General features: G+C 45.1%; 1 protein-coding gene across 1 annotated transcript; it reads right to left on the reverse strand.

The window, feature by feature from the left end:
- Nucleotides 1-267: 267 nt before the first annotated feature.
- On the reverse strand, nt 268-18,059 carry RAD23A (RAD23 homolog A, nucleotide excision repair protein). The gene is made up of 9 exons (XM_066617346.1): nt 17,898-18,059; nt 12,069-12,230; nt 11,508-11,698; nt 10,693-10,748; nt 8,949-9,076; nt 5,054-5,129; nt 4,702-4,832; nt 3,792-3,956; nt 268-2,242 (listed from the first exon to the last, which is right to left on the reverse strand). Exons 1-9 carry the CDS (start codon nt 17,967-17,969, stop codon nt 2,129-2,131), a joined length of 1,095 nt encoding a protein of 364 aa, XP_066473443.1. The 5' UTR covers nt 17,970-18,059; the 3' UTR covers nt 268-2,128.
- Nucleotides 18,060-18,209: the final 150 nt, after the last annotated feature.

The raw sequence follows: 18,209 nt of genomic DNA on the forward strand, positions 1-18,209 counted from the left end.
TGTATCTGAGATCTCATTATGTCTTCTCAACCATCTATGCGAAGTCACAAGGTCAAGTGAAACAAGATTTCAAACAGCTCCATGAAGCCAACCACAAGCTTAACTTGTTGGCCACTACAGAGCTGTTCAGAAAAGGCTCCTGCAGCCAATAGCACTTCATATCTGAGTTTATTCCAGATCAGTCAAGAAAAAGCAGCTCAGCTTATCAAACCAAGTGATCTAATGCCTTATGGGCCTTGCCCTCAGTTCATCCTCTAACCATGGGACTTTATTTCAAGATTGAAATCAAATTAGTTTATTCATAACACACTGCATACTGTCAATCATAGCCACACAACAATATCACACAACTTAGCAGTAACTTATGGCTTCAGAATTTATTTTAGAGGCATAGAAGCAATACTCTGGATCACTTTGCAGTGGGCATGTGCTGATGAAAGAGTGGGACTCCCAGACAGTATGGAGGGGAGGGGAGGGGAGGGGAGGGGGAGGAAGAGGAGAGGTAAGCCAATTTTCTTGGTTTATCAAAGGAAACTGGGGTTTAACAGGTGATAACTGAGTTTTATTGATGTTCAAACCAGAAACAACTTTGACCAACATCCCCACATAAAGGTGGAGGATGATCTAAACCAGGAGAGAGACTGGCAGCTTTGTACTTGCCCATCTACAGTTAAAATCCATTCCACTGGATATCAGGGACTGACGAGGCCAAGGATTAGATCAACGCCTTTATAAGATCAATCAGGATATGTTCATGTCTAGTCAAGCCCAAAATAAAGTTTCAAAAAGTACATCAAAACAGGATTTTTCTTTACACACATTTTCCTATAAAGAATTTTTTTTGTGAAAATAATTTCAACTTTTTCCCAAAATTGAAAAGTAAAACCCTAACCCTCAAGTGTCTAATACAGATGTTGTATTCCCAAACACTACTGGGTTTTCTTTAAGAAAAAAAGTCCTTAAAATACAAGAATCTTTCGAACAACAAGTAAAATCAGGTTAATACTAGAAAATATTAGTTCTTTAAAACTGCCACAACACAGGAAATTTTAGAAGCAGGGTTCATTCAGTGTACATTTGCTCTAAGATTGCCACTTTAGAAGACTCACTGACTAAGGAGTTTTGGAAATTTTATTTCTTGTGTTACTGTATCAAGTTTGCAAGTTCTGAGCTCTTAGTGTTACTATTTGATGTGACAGAATGTACTGACCAATGGGTTACATGGGCTTCGATCCTGCTCAGGCAACCCCTGGGAGCCAGATTTCATAGGCAGTTCAGCCACACCATTGGTTCTACAGAACAGCTGATCAGAAATCCAAGATGCCACGGAAAGAGAAAGAAATTGAACAGCAAAAGATCCTGATATTTGTGAGTGGCTGAGCCTAAAAGCAACGGTTCCCCAGCCCCGATTCCAGATTTTCATTCACTCCAGCTCTTACAATAATGAACTTTAAAGCAGTGTCAGGAGGGTTGCAAGTACAAGGCAGGTTGCTTAACAAAAGGACAGAAAATTGAACCAGGATAGGAAAATGTGCTGTGGTTGTGTGAAACATATCGAGATATTCTTCCACATAGGCTCAGTCTATTAACAAGATCATCACAAGTTAGGTCACCCACCTAGACACAAGCAGCCCTTTGGAACAGGGATGAACAACTTGAGCTAAGGCCAGCGGTGGAAACCAAAGGGGATAAAACTGCTGGCAGAATTAACGACAGGCCCAGACTTATTTATGCATTGTAGCACTGTGCATTGGCAGGGGGAAGGGAATAGGCAAACAAAAGAGCAATCTGTTTGCACACACACAGTCAGCCGAGATGGGAGAAGGTCCAACAGAACCCATCTGCTGTGTCAACCTTTCCCTGAACATCCTGCTTGCCAGTCCAAGAAATGTTGTGGGATGCAGCTGGGCTCTAATGTGGCTGTTGTTTTGGGAATAGGAGGAAAAGGTCCGTTTGTTCGGCTTTTTGCCCCAACTGCCCAGTTTCCAAGGTAGAGTATTTCCCTCCAGCCAGCAATTCTGCCAGGGACAGTCTAAAATCATACCATCCCCACCCCACCCCAGTACGTGCCCCTTTAAATAAACAAATATTTATATAGAGAATTTTATATAAAACTCTTTTTCTTTTATCACTCGTCATCAAAGTTCTGACTCAGCAGGAAGTTGGCCGCCAGATTTTCATTCTTCTCACAGGCAAAATATGCCTGGATCACCAGGCTCTCGGGGAAGCCCAGGGCCTTTAACTGGAGGGGGAGGGAAGGAAAGAGCAGAGAAAGAAAGAAAATAAGTTTCAAAAGTGTTCTGACTGATAACAGTTCATCTAGTGTATTGTACAATCTCAACTGTAGCTCAGTGGTAGAGCACTTGCTTTGCATGCTGAAGGTTTCAGGTTTAATTCCTAGCATCCCCAGGTCAGGTTAGGAAAAGACCCCTGCCCAAAGCCCTGATCAGCCACAGCCAGGCTCTCTTGATTCTGATGAACCAATGGACTAACTTAATAGACAGAATCTTCCTAGGTTCACTGTAGGGGCTCATATGATAAGCATTTGGCCAAAGAACAGCTGGGGCAACAACATATAATAAATAGTTTTACTCCAACCTCCTCTTTACTGCCTCCCCATTCCTCTCCTCTGTGGCTCAGGTCAGGGGCAGGAATATCAAAACAAGGATCACAGCAATCTGCAGTATTCTTCATCAGAAGGGATAGGATAGGATGCCATTATCAAAAGACTATGCACAGGTTTTCCCACAATGGCTTATAAACCCCATGATATTTGGCTTGGCATTGGGTTCCTGAAAAAGCACACTGCTGTTCCTTTTTCTAGTTTGTTTTTTAAAAGAAAATTTTCTACCATGTCTGAAAATATGCAAGTGATCAAGGGCAAAGATTCTCCCAGGCTACCTATCTTCCTCTCCTAGTCTTCTGTCATGTCAACCTAGCCCATTGGTTTAGCCCTATTGCCCGAATTCTTCTCTTGCTAACACAAAACTCATTTCCAAAAACTCATTAAATTCTACAAGAGCCTAACAGTGTATTCAAACAACAATGTGCAATTAAGCACATCTAAGAAAATGGGTATATCTGCATAATTATATTGATTTAAGTATCATATCTAGTTTCCTCAATACAGAATCCAGGTCTGATGGGCACAGATTATAAACAGCCTGGACCCTAGAATCACTAGGTGGTTGTAGCCAGTGCCTATGCCATTTAGAGCCAATTGTAACAGAATATCTAGAGACCCTGAAATCTAGAAGCCATAGCCGCAAATCTAATTTATGACAAACTTGACTTGGGGACAAAAACTTAAGCAAAACTACACCTTCAGACCACAAGTTCCAGTCTGCATACATTCCAAAACAGCTGGCACTTCCTGCCATAAAGAACTGTCACTCCAGACTATAACCAGTGGTTAAACTGCAAGTCCCATCTCCTCCACTCTTAATGTGACACAATTTCACAGAGCCACTACACCATGTCCCTCCCTTTATACTCCTAACTGGGTAAAGAGGAACTGTTTAATGTGGTGGCGATCTTCTGTTTAGGAGGGGGAATGGTCCCTATTCACACCAGCCCAGCATCTTTCCTAGTGGCCACTGGTATCTTTTCTGCATTGTTTTAGGTTATGAACCCACTGGGGGTAGGGAACCATTTATTTACACAAGTCACTTTGAGAACTTTGTGGTTGAAAAGTGCTATATATATTCTGAATAAAGAACAGAATAGCACTAGATAAGGGAGCAAGAAACAATTGTGTTCCCCTTCTTCCACCCCCATCCTAGTATTATTACCCTCTCTATGGCTTCTTTTTCCTGAGGCGTGACTTGGATGTAATTCATCTGAGGGGTTTCTTCCCCAATGGCACCCATCTCCCCTTCAATGTCTGCAATGTCAGCCATTTCACCTAGGGGTTCATTGAGCATCTGGATGAACTGTTCCTGGTGCTGGCTGATTTGCTGGAGGAGGAAGAAAAAAACAGTCAGTATTATCAAGGATGTACTCTCTCACTCTCCCATATCCCATATCCTTGGTTATTTCAGGGCCCTGGCTCAAACTCCACAGTCCTATTACCCCAAAAGGGTCTTTGACAACCAGAAGGGTCTTTGACAACCTTTGATCAGATAGGAATGATTAAAAAAAAAACTCAGGAAACATCCCATCTCCCTCTTTTTCTGCATTCAAATTCTTGCTCTTAGCTCACTGGATTCTCATGTACTCATAATTCTCCTCCCTAGTCCCAATGCAGGTACCACATCCACTTTATACAATAAAAATAAAACAAAAGGTAGAGTTCAATCAGGAGTGAACATCCTAAGGCCCAGACAGGACAAATCAGCAGAACAGGGAGCCACAAAGGTTGGCAGGATCCTTCAACTAAAACATAAGCACCTGAAAAACGTGTGGCTCTACTGATCAAAGCCACCACAACAGAGGCATTCAACTGCCCACACAACAATGTATAAGAGAAGCAGAACAGGCACATGCGTTGGTTTTTTGCCTCCTGGCTCAGACAAGATTTAAATTTCAAGAAGTCAGGGAGAAGCTGCTATGTGTGGGCTCCCTTCCCAAAGCAAGGAGGACAGTTCAGAACTTCTTCCTCTGTAACTACATCTCTCCCAGACCAGTATAATTTGAATCATTATGGTGCCTGCAATAGAGTCCCCAGATGGTTTTCAGAACTTGTACCCCACCACTGGTTACCTGCAGCAGTTGAGGATTCTCTTGGCCTAACTGCTGAAGCAGAGCTGGGAGCAGGGCTGGGTTCTGCTGGATCACTTGCCGCATATTCTGGAATTGTGGCTGATCTCGCAGAAATTCTAGAGGATTATCTCCTGAAGAAAGAGATGGCATTAAAGCCCTACAAATGGCACCAAATGAAAGGGGGAGCAAAGAATATACAAAGGGATGAAGCATCAAGTGCTCAGCAAGAGGTTATGCTCTCCCACCAAGCTAGCCAGCAATAGGGTAAGGCTCAGTTACCTACAACTATTACTTCCCCCAATCCATACATCCAGGAAACTATCTGCATAGAAATGGGGGGAGAGCAACTCACCTTCTGGGGCCGACTGCTCCTGGGGCTGGCTCTCCTGTATAGGGGCTTGCTCTGGTTCTGGGCTACCTGGGATGCCCTGCAAAATTAAGGAAAGAAAAGTTAAAAGGAACAATTTCAGAGACTTGTGTGCTTTTCAAGATACCACACACATTGATTGGTAAGGGGTCTGAGAGACTGGAAATATGCATGAGCTCATTATCAGGCCCAGAGCATTTGGACAACAGCATTGGTTCCTTACAGCCAAATCTGGGATAGAATTGTGGAATTCAACAAAAATCAAGACTGAAACAAAATAAAGAACAGTTGCTGCTATTGGCTGAAAACTTCCACTGACAAGAGGTGGAACAATTTCACTCCGCAGATGTCCATCATCCCATCATCTCCCCATCATCTCTCCTATAGGCAAGCACTTGCTTTCCAGGAAGGCAGGTCCTTGTGTTCCCAGAGGCACAGATATGCAAGGAGCCAAGAATTCTGGTTCATAGAAGAAATCATATATCCTGGCACTGAAAAATGTTATGCAAGAAAGAGGGTATGTTTACATTTACTAAATTCTTTATTTTAATGTTAATTTTTCCTTGTTTTTGTGAGGTTCCCAATAGTCTATACAAAGTTTCATCAATCAGGAAAAGAATTCTGAACACAGAACAACAGAGGTAGAAGAAAAGGGCCTGAGTCCCAAACCCTTCCGCATAGCAAAAGCTTTTCACATATTATCTGCTATTCCTTTCCCTTCTGAGCAGTATTTGGGTCATGGGTCAGTTGTGGGGAATGGAAGAAGCTGCACGGGTGGGATATGCCAATGGGTGATGCAAGTGGCATAGCTAAAGAAGGCAGGGGGCACATTGCCCCAGGTACCAGGCTTTGAAAACTTGACACTAGTGACCAAAATTGTGGAAACTGATAATTATTAATAATACGATCATATATATCAATAAATAGGTAATTTAATGCAGAATGCAATGAAACAGATTGCACTGAATTATCTGTATTCTATAAAAAGATATAGCTAAAAAACCAGAAAAGGAAAACACAAATGCCTTGTATAACAAGAAGTGTATTTTCTTAAATCAAAACTGCCAAATGAGACTGATTGTTCAGAGAGCCAATGAGGTGTTATGATACAAAATGGAACCAATAAGATGTTAGGATGAATCAGCTCTCATCTCCACGTATCATAATACAGTTACCCCTGCTAACTGGGCAAAGAGACACTTTTCCCAAGTGGTGCTCATATTTAGTAAGGGAGGAAGTAACTGTCCATCTTCAGCCCAGCACAGTGCATTTTTCTAGTGGCTGTTTGCTGGTGTTCTTCTGCATCTTTTTAGATTATGAGCCCTTTTGGGAGGGAGGGAGTCACTTAATTATTTGATTTTGATTGATTTAGTCTGTGTATCACTGTGAACTTTTTTGTTGAATTCTTAATAATAACCAGCACTAACACCAGAACTCCTATTCAGTTGTATAAAGGACATAAAGTTGGCCACTGGTTTTTTTGTTGATTACTGATTTGTTGGGTGATTTATGCTTTTTTCACTCTCCCCCCCCCCCCCCGTTTTTGGAGAAAAAAAGTCATTAGCCACTCAGAGGGGTGCACAACCTTTCTAAGCAGACTGTAACCCAGAAGTAATTGGCGGTGACAAAATCTGCAATTACTTCCAGATTTTGCTGTATGGGGAGGTGTGAAAAATTTTTGTGCCCTGGGTGCCACTAAGCAGTGCTCACATCGCCCTGGCACATCCACCTTAGCTGGTTTGTCCCACGGCTCCTCCTGTTCCCATTGCTTAGCTGGAGCTGACTGGAGTTTCCTCCTTCCACCCTAGCTTGCTCCTAATCTGCAGGAGCTATTTGTATTTGGGAATGGCAGGAAGAAGTGTACACAGGCACATCCTCCCTCCTCAGAGCATAGTAGCATTTACCCTGGGGTCCTAGGTATATCCAGAGACAATCCCACAGGCTGTTGCAAGACTCAAAGCAGTCTGGAAGTCGCTTGAGATAAATCTAGTGTAGGGGTCTACCCCTAGAGGGGCCTGGAGCAGGCTTGTTCCATCCCCAGGGAGGCCTCAGATTGGCTGAAAGGGGAGGGGGTTCCAGCACCCTTGTCCTCCTCCCTAGCAGAGTCAACAAACCTGGCCTAGGAGCAGGAGCTGTTCACCTCACAGCTCCCTGCTTCACTCTGACTCCCTCTCATCCCTGGCCTCCCTGTTTTATGGAGCAAGTCCACCCCTTTGGCCCCTCCCCTTCCTCCAGGTGGGGCAGAAAAGGCCTTTCCTGTTCCTGGCTTGTTTCCTGTAGTGTTCCTTGTTTGCCCTGCCAGCCCCCTCTGGCTGGTTGGGGTGAGCCAACCTGCTTTGCCCCCTTCAAGGGCAGGGAAGCCTCCCTACCCTGGGCATGGGGTGCCTGCTCCAGGGTAAGTCGGAGGTCGGGGCATCTGGGAGGGGCCCCAACATCTAGTATCTCCACACAACTCTAGATTTTTCTAATACAACTTCTAAGCAGCTGCGAGTCTTGCAAAAGCAGCCAAATGATGGGCCAGGATGGATTGGCAGGGATCTTCTGGGGGCTCCAGAATGTGCCCCAGCTCTGAAGCCACCCCTGTCTCTGGATGAATTCAGTTACCATTTGCAGCATGGTGACCCCCACTAAACTCAATACAAGGAGAAACTAACACCCAGCAATGCAGTGTTATTTTATTGCACAAGCTTTATTGCACACCTCAGTTTATTGCACACCTCACCTTTATTGCACACTTCACAATACTGTTTGCTACTTCTGATCAAAACTGACATCCTGTTGTACAGAAGACATTACCAATGCCTTCCAGAGTTCCATTTTGGGACTAGTTGCCTTAACAGCTAACACACCACTAAAATTTGCTGAGATGTGGCCTGTAAGGGGCTTGCCAAGGGAAAGGAAAACTTTTGCTGCCTGTTGCAATGACTATTCAGCAGAGGTGTGCTGAGGGCAAGATGTATTCATAAAACATGATACAATGGGCCCTCTATATCTGCAGGTGCTTGGTTCTGGGACTCCCCACGGATACCAAAATCCAGGAACGCCAAAGTCTTGCTGCCTCAACTCCATCTTTGGTGGCGCTCTAACAAGATTCACCAGCTTCCAGATGGGTCAGAGCAGCCACCACCATCTTGAAGAAGGGTGGCAAGGGGGTGGCAGCACGGCCTCCACCCCTGCAGTCATTCCCCTCCATAAAGAGAAAACAAAGAGTGGCAAGCTGGCTGCTCTTTGCAGTGGCTCTGCTCCTGCAGAGGGAAAAGGCTGCAGCAAGAGAGGCAGTGCTGCCACTCCCTTGCCATCCCCTCTGCTGGTGGGCAGATCCATGGTTGGTGAAATCCAAGCCTGAAGATAAGGAGGGCCCACTGAACTGATTTTCTTTACTCTGTGCAGGTGATATTATGCAACATTAATTTATCTCAAGCTTCAAGGATTGCAGTGGCACTATGCATACACACAATGCATAACTCCTCCCACTCCCCCCAACTGGCACAATATTTCTCATGCAAGTTACCCTTTGCAAGCTGCTCTAAAAACCTCACCTGTGTTTATGCTGAGAAACACTGTGGTTACCCCTGTGGGTTTCCACAGTGTAATGCCAGCAAGGAGGATAAAAGAGCAAATGTCATGCACTCAAATGAAAACTCGTTACATAGTCACCCTTCAACATGACTCAGAAAGCTTGACACAGTGCCTACTTCAAGCTACCAAAAGAAATCTGGGAGAAGAGATTTCTCTGCAAAAGGTTACAGCAAGTCAGTGGAAGGAGCCGAATGGAAGATAAAAGAAAGGGCTTCTTGACCCACAACACCAAATCCCCCTGGTAGAACTGGAAGGAAGGCCAAAATATTCCAGCAGTCAGAATAAGCCCCATTGTTCTCACCGTTAGTAGGTACTCCACAGCTCGGTGAGGATTGTTGTAGCTGGCTCGGAGTGCTGCTACCACCCGCTCTCGCTCATATCCCATTGACATGATTTCTGTCAGCATCGTCTCATACTCTGAACCAGTAACTGAAGATAGAATTGGAAGACAGCTTAGTGTTAGGGAATGAGCTGCTGTTACTGGTTTTAACCAAGCCTTGCATATCAGAAGGGGATCCAGAAAGGCAGGTGGACCAAAAGCAATGAGCCGCTTTGCCATTTACAGCATCTTTGCTAAAAGCAGCACAAACCTCTGCCCACCAGTTGCTGCAAAACTAGGAAGGCTTGCCCTGGATCTACTCCTTTGCACCTGATACTTGCACATTAGTATCTGGTCCCCAAAACCTCAAATCCAATTTCACTTTCCAAGTGCCCAAGACCAGATTCAAAGGTTTCCTCTGAGGGCAAGACAGTAATCTAGTTCTCATCACACAAAGGCCTAAAAAGATGTTACTCCCTCAAGCCCCCAGAAAACCATCAGGTGCAAAGGAGTTGGAATTCAGCTGCTAAATCTCATTCCCCTCCAAAAATGAAGACCAATGAGAACTCCTGCATCTCAAAGCCATAGTTTCAGTGCTAGTTCATGCTCCCTCAGCATCATGGTCTTGTTCTAAGGACTCTAACTTCCAAAATAAAAGTGGTCAACAGAGATGTTGGAGGCTGTGATGAGATCCACTGAACTGCTTCAATCAATGAGTCACACTGTCCAACAAAAGCTTTATCTACAATAGGCATCATCAACCTTTCCAGATCTGAAACCAATCTTGTCAGGTTTTTGGCATCCCAGGTTTGAGATTGTTATTAGCCAGGATGTGGCAGGAGGCCCTGATATCTGGGCCTGGTGTGAAACAATCTGCAAAGCAGCACAGCTGATGCAATCAACTGCACTGTCTTGTGACCAATCAGGTCACCCTACTCTGATTGGCTGGCCCCAGTATATATGGGGGCAAGAACAGACACCAAATGTGGGTTGTTGTGGTGGAGTTTCTGCATGTTGTGCTGCTGGTTTGTGTCCTGACTTATTGTGACTGTGACCTGCTGTATCATGACTTCCAGATCATATGACTGACTACTCTTCTGCCTGCTCCTTTTACCAGTACATGCTTCTACAACAAGCCTGTGTCTGCTTCTTTGGCTCTGTTTGGGATTGCCAGCTTCTTGTACTATCTCCCTACGCTCCCGTGCCACTCTGCTATTGGGAAAGCAAGGGCTATCCTCCCCTGCTGACCTGACAAATCTTTTAATCCCAACCTGTAACATGGAACCCATTTTTAACGCTTTACTATGCATATCTTTCTTTTTCTCTAACTCCCTCCCTCTGTTTCCCTCTCCCTGCACTATCTTTCTCCCCTCTTAAAAATTCTATAAACAAAATATAGTGGTGGTGGCAATTCTGGGATGCAACCCATTTATGGATCTGAAAACACCAGCTGAAGACCAATGTCCTATTTATGCCATGTCTCCATTCTCTGTGAAACAGCAACTGAAGACAACTTGTTTTAACAACCATTAGCCACTTGAGGGCAGCATCTCCTAAGCTATCCATCGCTGCTTTGGAGAAACTGGCAGGATCTGGCTTGGACACCAGGTATATACCAGTCAAAATAGAGGGAAAGGGGTATGACGGTCCCAACCATAAAGATAAAATTGTAGCTAAGCAACTGAGAGCTCTGCACTGTGACCAGCAAGAAAAAATGCTCACCTACCTAAGGTGGAGGCTGCATCATCTTCACGTCCCATGCTACCTGAAGAGGGAACAGAGCTGCAAATTTAAGAGAGAGAAATAGTAGCTGGGTCCTTCCAGATAACTGGACAAGAAAACTGCAAGAGCCAAAGACCACCTAACTAAAGGAACAGCTAATTTCCCCCTTCTCTCTTACTCCCACAGTGGACAATAAGCAAGCTGCTTCATGGACAACTGCTGTGTCTGATGGCTCCCGCTAGACTTCAGCAGCAATGTCTGGAGTGTTTCCACTTTAATCTTAGTTCAGGAGTCTTCTCTGGATAGAGAAGGAGTGAAATGGATGAACTCCAACTACGCTGTAAGGCCATGAAAAAAAGTCTGCCCTCCATTTGCTTTTTATGGACCTTGTCATTACTCCTTTGTGCACCCTCTTCACAGCTATCTAACAAACCCAGTTACCAAACATTACTGTACTCCTATACTCTGGAAGCCTAACAGAGGTTAGAGAACTGAGCCTCTCTCTGGGGCATGAGTCACTTCTAGACTGGCTCCTTGTCTCTGTATGTTGCAGCCCTGCTATCAAACCCATTCTTCCCTCCATATATAAGGACCTAGTTTCTATTTTAAGGGTCCCAAATGCAGAGAAAGATTTTGCTCCATGTTAACAGACAAAAGCACACATAGACCACTGCTAACTAGCAGTGATAGAAAACAGGATAATCTTCCCACTATCATCTGTTCTAGCATTAAGAAGTAAGCTGCTTGCACTAGCAATACAAACAACGCAACCTACAACAACTGAGCGCTGCTGAGAATGATGGGACAAGTCAAACCTACCCAAATGTGGATTCCAGAGGGGAAGCTGTCACCGACTCTTCAGAAGGTTTTTCTTCCCTTGACGGAGTTGTTGGTGCGGGTGCAACAGTAGCTGCTGCCGCAGGCGGCGTTTGCCCAGAGGACGGTGTGGACTCTGAAGCGGGCACTGCATCACTGGGTGAGGGAACAGGAGCCCCTGAGCCTGCTTTGTTCTGAACAGAAAACCAAAAAAAGCCTCAGGTATGACAAGGAGACATTTCTACCTGACAGAGAACACTCAGCAACTTGCAGAGAAAGCAATTGGGACTGATGTTCAAGTTACTTGTAAGCAAGAAAGAGGACACCTTTCTTAATATCAAGATACTACGATGTTTTCAATGCCCGGTAATCTAGTTCTCATGCTCCCCACCCCCAACCCTCAAACTCCTTTCTCCTACCTGCATGATCAAACACTCCTACTAAACCCTCTTTCTCCAGCACACTATCTTTTACAGCCACTGCAAGAGAAGACTGCTGAGGCCCAGTCCCTCCTCTGGCCCAAGAGAAGTATTACTATGAAGCAAAAGAGGCACCCAGTCATACCTTGGTGACCATCACCACCACAAAGTTCTTCTCATCAATCTTGTACTCCTTGATGGGGACATCATCACTCAGGATCTTGCCAGCATAGATTAGCTTCTGGCCCGACACTGGGAAAGCCTCCTTGCCTTTTTCAGCCTCAATCTTCTCCTTAAGAACTCGGACCTGCAGGTCAAAACCAAGCTAGCTCCACCATCCAACTTGTAGTGAATGCACAAAAGGCAACTCTTCCTCCCCAAATCAACAGTCAGAACAACAAGTCTTTGAAAAGTCCCTACCAGGCATAGCCCTTCAGTAATGAGGCCACTTACTTTTAAACAAATTGCTCTTTAGAGTTCATTCTGTGTCCATTACCACTGATGGGAGATGGCTTCAAAATAGCTTTGACCTCTGGGAACCTTTACTGCCCTATCCACTGCCACTCATACCAAAGTCAAGGGTAGATACACACCCAGTACTATTGCCATTACTTTTACATCTACCAACTACAGGAAACTAGGGCCCCCCAAAATAGTGATAATGAATAACAAAATATGTAACCTCTTCTTTTTCAAGGTTTTACTTCTTTTTCTGGCAACTAGCAGCTAGGTAACTCCAATGGACATACTGAGGTGTCGCATACCACAACCTTATCTGGTAAGTGAGTGTGAGCAGAACTGACACCTGATCATTCAAGGTAGACCAGCAGCATTAGTCAGGGAATACACGGTCAGTACGCGGAATACACGGTAAGTAGGCTTTAATCCAGTTGAGTAATCCAGATCACTCACAGCGCAGATCATTTATGTAGTAAGTTGACACTCTATATTAATAGCACTGTAACTGGATGTGTATCACCAGAATATATGGATCTGCTAGCCCAGGGGTGTCAAACATAAGGCTCGGGGGCCAGATGGGGCCTACAGAAGCTTTTTATCCAGCCCTCAGGCTCTCAGCTGCTGAGCACTGCTAAGGTGTTACTGGTGTTACTGAGGTGTTACCACTTGTAAGGGCAGCCCACATGAAAATTCGGCTCTCCCATATCTTGAAATATGATCAAGACTTGTGTATTTTCTCTTCTGTCATTTGCAGCTAATGAGTTCCTAAGTGAGAAAAAGTGCTTATTTTTGGTTATGATCTTTTTAATGACATCACTTCCAGCCCTCAGCAGGCATCATGAACGCTGTTCAGCCCTTGGTATGAAACAGGTTTGATACCCCTGTGCTGGCTATTCACTTTCACATCCAATGTGTCCTTGAGCACGCATACACGCACATCCCTATTTACACATGGCGTGGTAGTGACAGTGCAGGTGATTACTAGTGCCTGCTGCTTTGAAATGGTTGACTAAATGTTCACACAATATTGCAAACTGATGTGATCATGTGTACATGTTCCTACAAAAGCCCAAAGTCCTTGATACAGAAACTTTTGTAGAGTGGGAGTCACTTAGGCTTTTTACATTTCATTCTTAATCTTGCCGGAAATGTAACAATAGTGGATATTTTTAAGCATTTACAAGAATAATCTCAATGATGTAAGAAAGAACTTTGAGTATGGTAGAACAGTGAAGATAGGTTAGAAATCTTCTTAAACCAAAGGTTGCCCACCAATACAAGCATCATATGAGAAAGTATTGTGCCAGTTGTGAAATGTCAAAACTGCCCAAGATAACATGCCTCAAATCCTCAATAAAACATAACATGCCTCAATAACATGCCTCAATAAAAAGAACCAAGGATCACAGATCAGAGGAAGAGCATCTGCTTTGCATGCAGAAAGTTCTAGGTGCAATCCCTGGCATCTCCATACAGGACAGAGAAAGATCCCTGTCTAAAACCTTGGAGTTTGTCATTTGTTGACAAGACCAATGATCTGACTTAGCATAAGGCAACCTCCTACAGTACATTCCTATATTGGTAATTTTTTTTCTGTTAGTCATCTTGAGTAGCACAAACACTCAGTACTGAGCAGAATGTTGTTCTGACTGCACTAGGCCCGAACCCAAACAAGATACTGCCACCACCAACAGGTAACTCCAAACAGTATAAGCACCCAAACAGGACAGAGATGTAGGAGAAACAGGGAGGATATGGTGTTCATCAGCTCCTAACGCCTTTCCAAGCAACAAGCAGGCTTTGGTGATGAAAGCTATGGAAAAAAGGGCACTTTGCACAAACAGCCAGCTTCTTTCAGAGTACTTTACCCACATCTCCATGGAATTCTGACTTACAAATATTATTTCCCTGGATGACTTCACACACAACATGGAATCTTCCACCCCAACAGAGACTGAAAGGGCAATGCACCCCACAAAAGTAAGTCGAAACAAATGAGTGCTGTAAATATATCTCATGTTTCTAAACCCCCCCCCCCCATTTTAGGTATCATCAAATGTCTCTTTGCTATAAAAATGTGTTGGCTTAACCTCCCTTTCTCCCACAACAGCTAATAATAGCAAGCATATGCTCTCTCTTTGGGAATGCCAAGTACTCCAACCATTGCTACTGACAGCCCAACACCCATTATGAGCCCTTGTGTTTATTAGCAGTGCAGCCTGACCACATGAAACAGAACCACCATTAACCACAAAGTTCCACTACAACTTCCCATAACATAATGCCCCAGCTACTGTACTTTCTCCCTCAACAGTACACACACCAGGAGTACACTACAGTACACACACCAGGAGATACTGCTCTCACTCTGAGCATACATTTAAAGGCCATGTATTGCTGCTTGTGTATTTCTTGCTATTCCCATTATGCTCTCCAAAGACAGCTTACCCAGAGGGGTAGAAAAGACAGGACTCTCCACAAGCCTAACTGCATATGGTTTGCAGAGGCTGCTGATGTTCCCATGGACAGTGGGGGTGTGACTGGCAGGGTTTTGCCTCTGTGGAGTTATTCAGGTTCTAGTTTTACCCTCCCCCCTTGTGCTGAATTGGCTTAGGATTTGGCAAATGTTACCCAGACTTCATGCCAATGTAGCAGGGATGCTGGTATCACTTGAGTAAAGGATTGCACGGTTACCAGCTGCCCCACTTCTCATATATGTGCCTCTGACTGCACTAGAGAGGGAAGGAAGAAAAAAATTACTATAACCCTAATCAAAACTCTTTCCCCAAAGCCCATCATCTTAACCACACCATTTCATCAGCTCTGAATTCCAAAAAAAACACAACTCTTTAAGAGAGTGGTTCAATTACAACCACATGATAATGAGAGTCAACTACAACTAGGACCCGCGACCGGAAGCTACCCTCGGCGGAAGAAGCCTGGCCTGGCACTGCTGGCCATGTGCAAGGCGGGAGTGAGCGTATCTTGCTCTAGCCTTGAATATAGTGACTTATGGACTTCCAACTCACCCCATGTAACCCCCTGGAACGGACCTACATTCCAGACTTGAATGCTCTGTGTTTGTGACTGACAATACTCTCTCACTGTATGTAACCGTGTTCTGGAATCTTATATTTGCTATCCAGTTGTTTTTCTGTTCATGAAACTGAAACATTTTCTAATAAAAAGTTAATATGTTTTCCTTCATCGTTATTTCAGTAGATCAAAACACTAGCAAACTAGTGCAAACTGTAGCAGAAAAGGTAAGCTATAACAGGGGCTAAGGTTTCCTTATGCACAATGTGGGTCATAAAAGTAATTCTGGATATTTTTTTTGGGGGGGGGAGGCTGGAGAGAAAGAGTCACATGGACACTTACAAACTGAGGCTGTTTTATGATATAATTCCAGGGTTACACAAGATAGGAAACCATCTGAGGACAGCTAAATCAGAGAACAATGTTGGTAATGCAACATTAAGATACTGAAGTCATGTATAATTTGTTCAGTTCACCTTCAAAAGTTGGGTGGAAAGTGTTGGAGAAGAACAGTCCAATTACATAAATCAGTGCAACAACCTGATAACATGACCCTTGGAAAACATGAAAAAACACTAGCATGCAGATTAACCCATTTCTGCTCAGCTCACAGGTGTATGCATTTGATCCCTGTTTCATATATGCAACATAGGGCAGAAATGGTTTAACTTATTAACTAGGAATATGTGCAAGCAGTATATTCAAACCAGAGGAACAAGAAGTGGGATGAGATGGGGTGGGTATAAAACAGAGAACACCTGCATGCTGACATCATCTTTCTCAACCCATTTCTTTCCAGCCCACAGGTGTACACACTGGATCCCTGTGCTGAATATGCAACATTGGTCAGAAATAGTTTAACTTGCTAGACTACAAATGTGTGCAAGCAGTATATTCAAACCAAAGAGGAACAAGAAGCGGGATGGGAGGGGGAATAATACAGAGAACACCTGCATGTGGAAATCATCCTTCTCACTCTTCTCTCTTAACTCATTTATGTCCAGCACACATGTGTACACATTAGATTCCTGTTGAGTATATTCAACATGGAGCAGAAATGGCTTAAGAAGCAGTTTTGTTTTTTTAAAGAGTGGCAAGAGTTGCAAAGGGGAAAAAGGCAGGGTTTCTTTTTCCACGTATAATAGCTATGTAAAATAGAAGCTTTTGCAGATGCAGCTTATAGAAAGATTGCACCTCCCAAGTTTTCTTCTCTACATCGGGGTGGGTAAACTTTTAACTTTAGGGATCCTGGACCTTTAACCCAGTGATTTTCAACCTTTTCCATCTCATGGCACACTGACAAGGCATTAAACTGGTCAAGGCACACCACAAGGTTTTTGACAATTGACAAGGCACACCATGCTGCCAGTGGGGACTCACATCTCCCATTGGCCCTATTAATAAATGACCTTCCCCCAAATTCCTGTGGCACACCTGTGGACCACTCGCGGCACACCAGTGTGGCTGCTTTAACCATTGCATGGGAGAGAGAATTTCAGCAGATGCAGAATGTCATCCATGAGAGCTTCTCATCCAGTGTGTAATTAGTTTGTGGAACTGTTTGCCACAAGAAGTAGTGAAGGCATCTTGCCTGGATGCCTTTAAGAGAGGATTGGACAGATTTCTGGAGGAGAAGTTCATTACAGGTTACAAGTCATGGTGGGTATATGCAAGGTCTTGGTTTTAGAGGCAGGCTGCCAGATGCAGGGGAGGGCACCGGGATGCAGGTTGTGCCTGTTGTCTTGTGTGCTCCCTGGGGCATTTGGTGGGTCACTGTGAGATACAGGAAGCTGGACTAGATGGGCCTTTGGCCTGATCCAGCGGGGCTCTTCTTATGTTCTTACCTGCTGAAATTCCTTCTCCTATAGTAAAGGAGAAGCAAAGTTTCAACTTTAGGAATCCTGGACCTTTAGCAATTGTAGAGAAGAGTGAATTTCAGTGAGGGAAGCTTGTGATCTCATGGATGAGAAGATGCAGCTGCTGAAATTCTCTTTCCCACACAATGGTTAAAGGTCCAGGATCCCTAAAGGTAAGAGTCTGCCCACCCCTGGTGCAGAAGAGGGAGTGTCAGCAGGTGCAGCTTCTCACCTCACAGCCAACTGCCCGCAGGGACAAGAGTCCCCCTGCATTCCCACCCCCACCTGCAGCAGGTCTCCTGAGAGAGGCTCCAAAGTACTCTGCAAGTGGGTCCCACGCTGTGAGCTGGAGAGGATCTCAGACCTGGAAGAGAAAGGAGGGAACTGGGGCGCAGGGGGCGGGCTGGCGGACGCTCCCCGCCGCAGGGGGAAGAGTGGGGGAGGGGAATGTGGCGGCCACACCCTCTGTATGACGTCAGCGACTCCTCCTCGCCCAGCCCAGCCCGGCTCGTTTCTATGGTGACAGAGCCGGGCTGGGCTGGGCGAGGAGGAGTCACAGGCGTCGCTCGGGAGCAAGGCGGGGGGGAGGAGGAGGAGAAGCGGGCAGGACCCGCAGCCCTCACCGTCTCCTCAGGCTCCATGCGGATCTTGAAGGTCTGCTGCTGCAGGGTCTTCAGGGTGACGGTCACCGCCATAGCGGGCGGCGACTGGCGGTTCCTCCTAACGGACTCAGCGGGGGGGCCCCCACAACAACATGCAACTTCACGCCGCCGCCATTTTACTCGCCCCTTTGCGCCACTTCCGGTCCCAGGCAGGCGACTCGCAGGTGACGCAGGGCATAGAGCGGACGTTTCTCCAACCATAGAGGCGGAAGGGCTAGAGCTGCACGCGCGTACATACACCGCCTGCCTTCCACCTCTTGGGGGGGGGGGGTT

Source organism: Tiliqua scincoides, chromosome 2 (genome assembly GCF_035046505.1).
Source record: "Tiliqua scincoides isolate rTilSci1 chromosome 2, rTilSci1.hap2, whole genome shotgun sequence".
NCBI classification, from domain to species: Eukaryota; Metazoa; Chordata; class Lepidosauria; order Squamata; family Scincidae; genus Tiliqua; species Tiliqua scincoides.

What these genes read in the sequence shown, in the direction of transcription:
- RAD23A (XM_066617346.1), bottom strand. Translation starts at nt 17,969, where the DNA reads ATGGCGGTGACCGTCACCCTGAAGACCCTGCAGCAGCAGACCTTCAAG. An exon ending in TGATGCAGCCTCCACCTTAG is followed by an intron (nt 9,077 to 10,692) that starts GTAGGTGAGCAT and finishes TTCTATCTTCAG; the next exon opens with TTACTGGTTCAGAGTATGAG. An exon ending in AGAATCCTCAACTGCTGCAG is followed by an intron (nt 3,957 to 4,701) that starts GTAACCAGTGGT and finishes TTCCTCCTCCAG; the next exon opens with CAAATCAGCCAGCACCAGGA.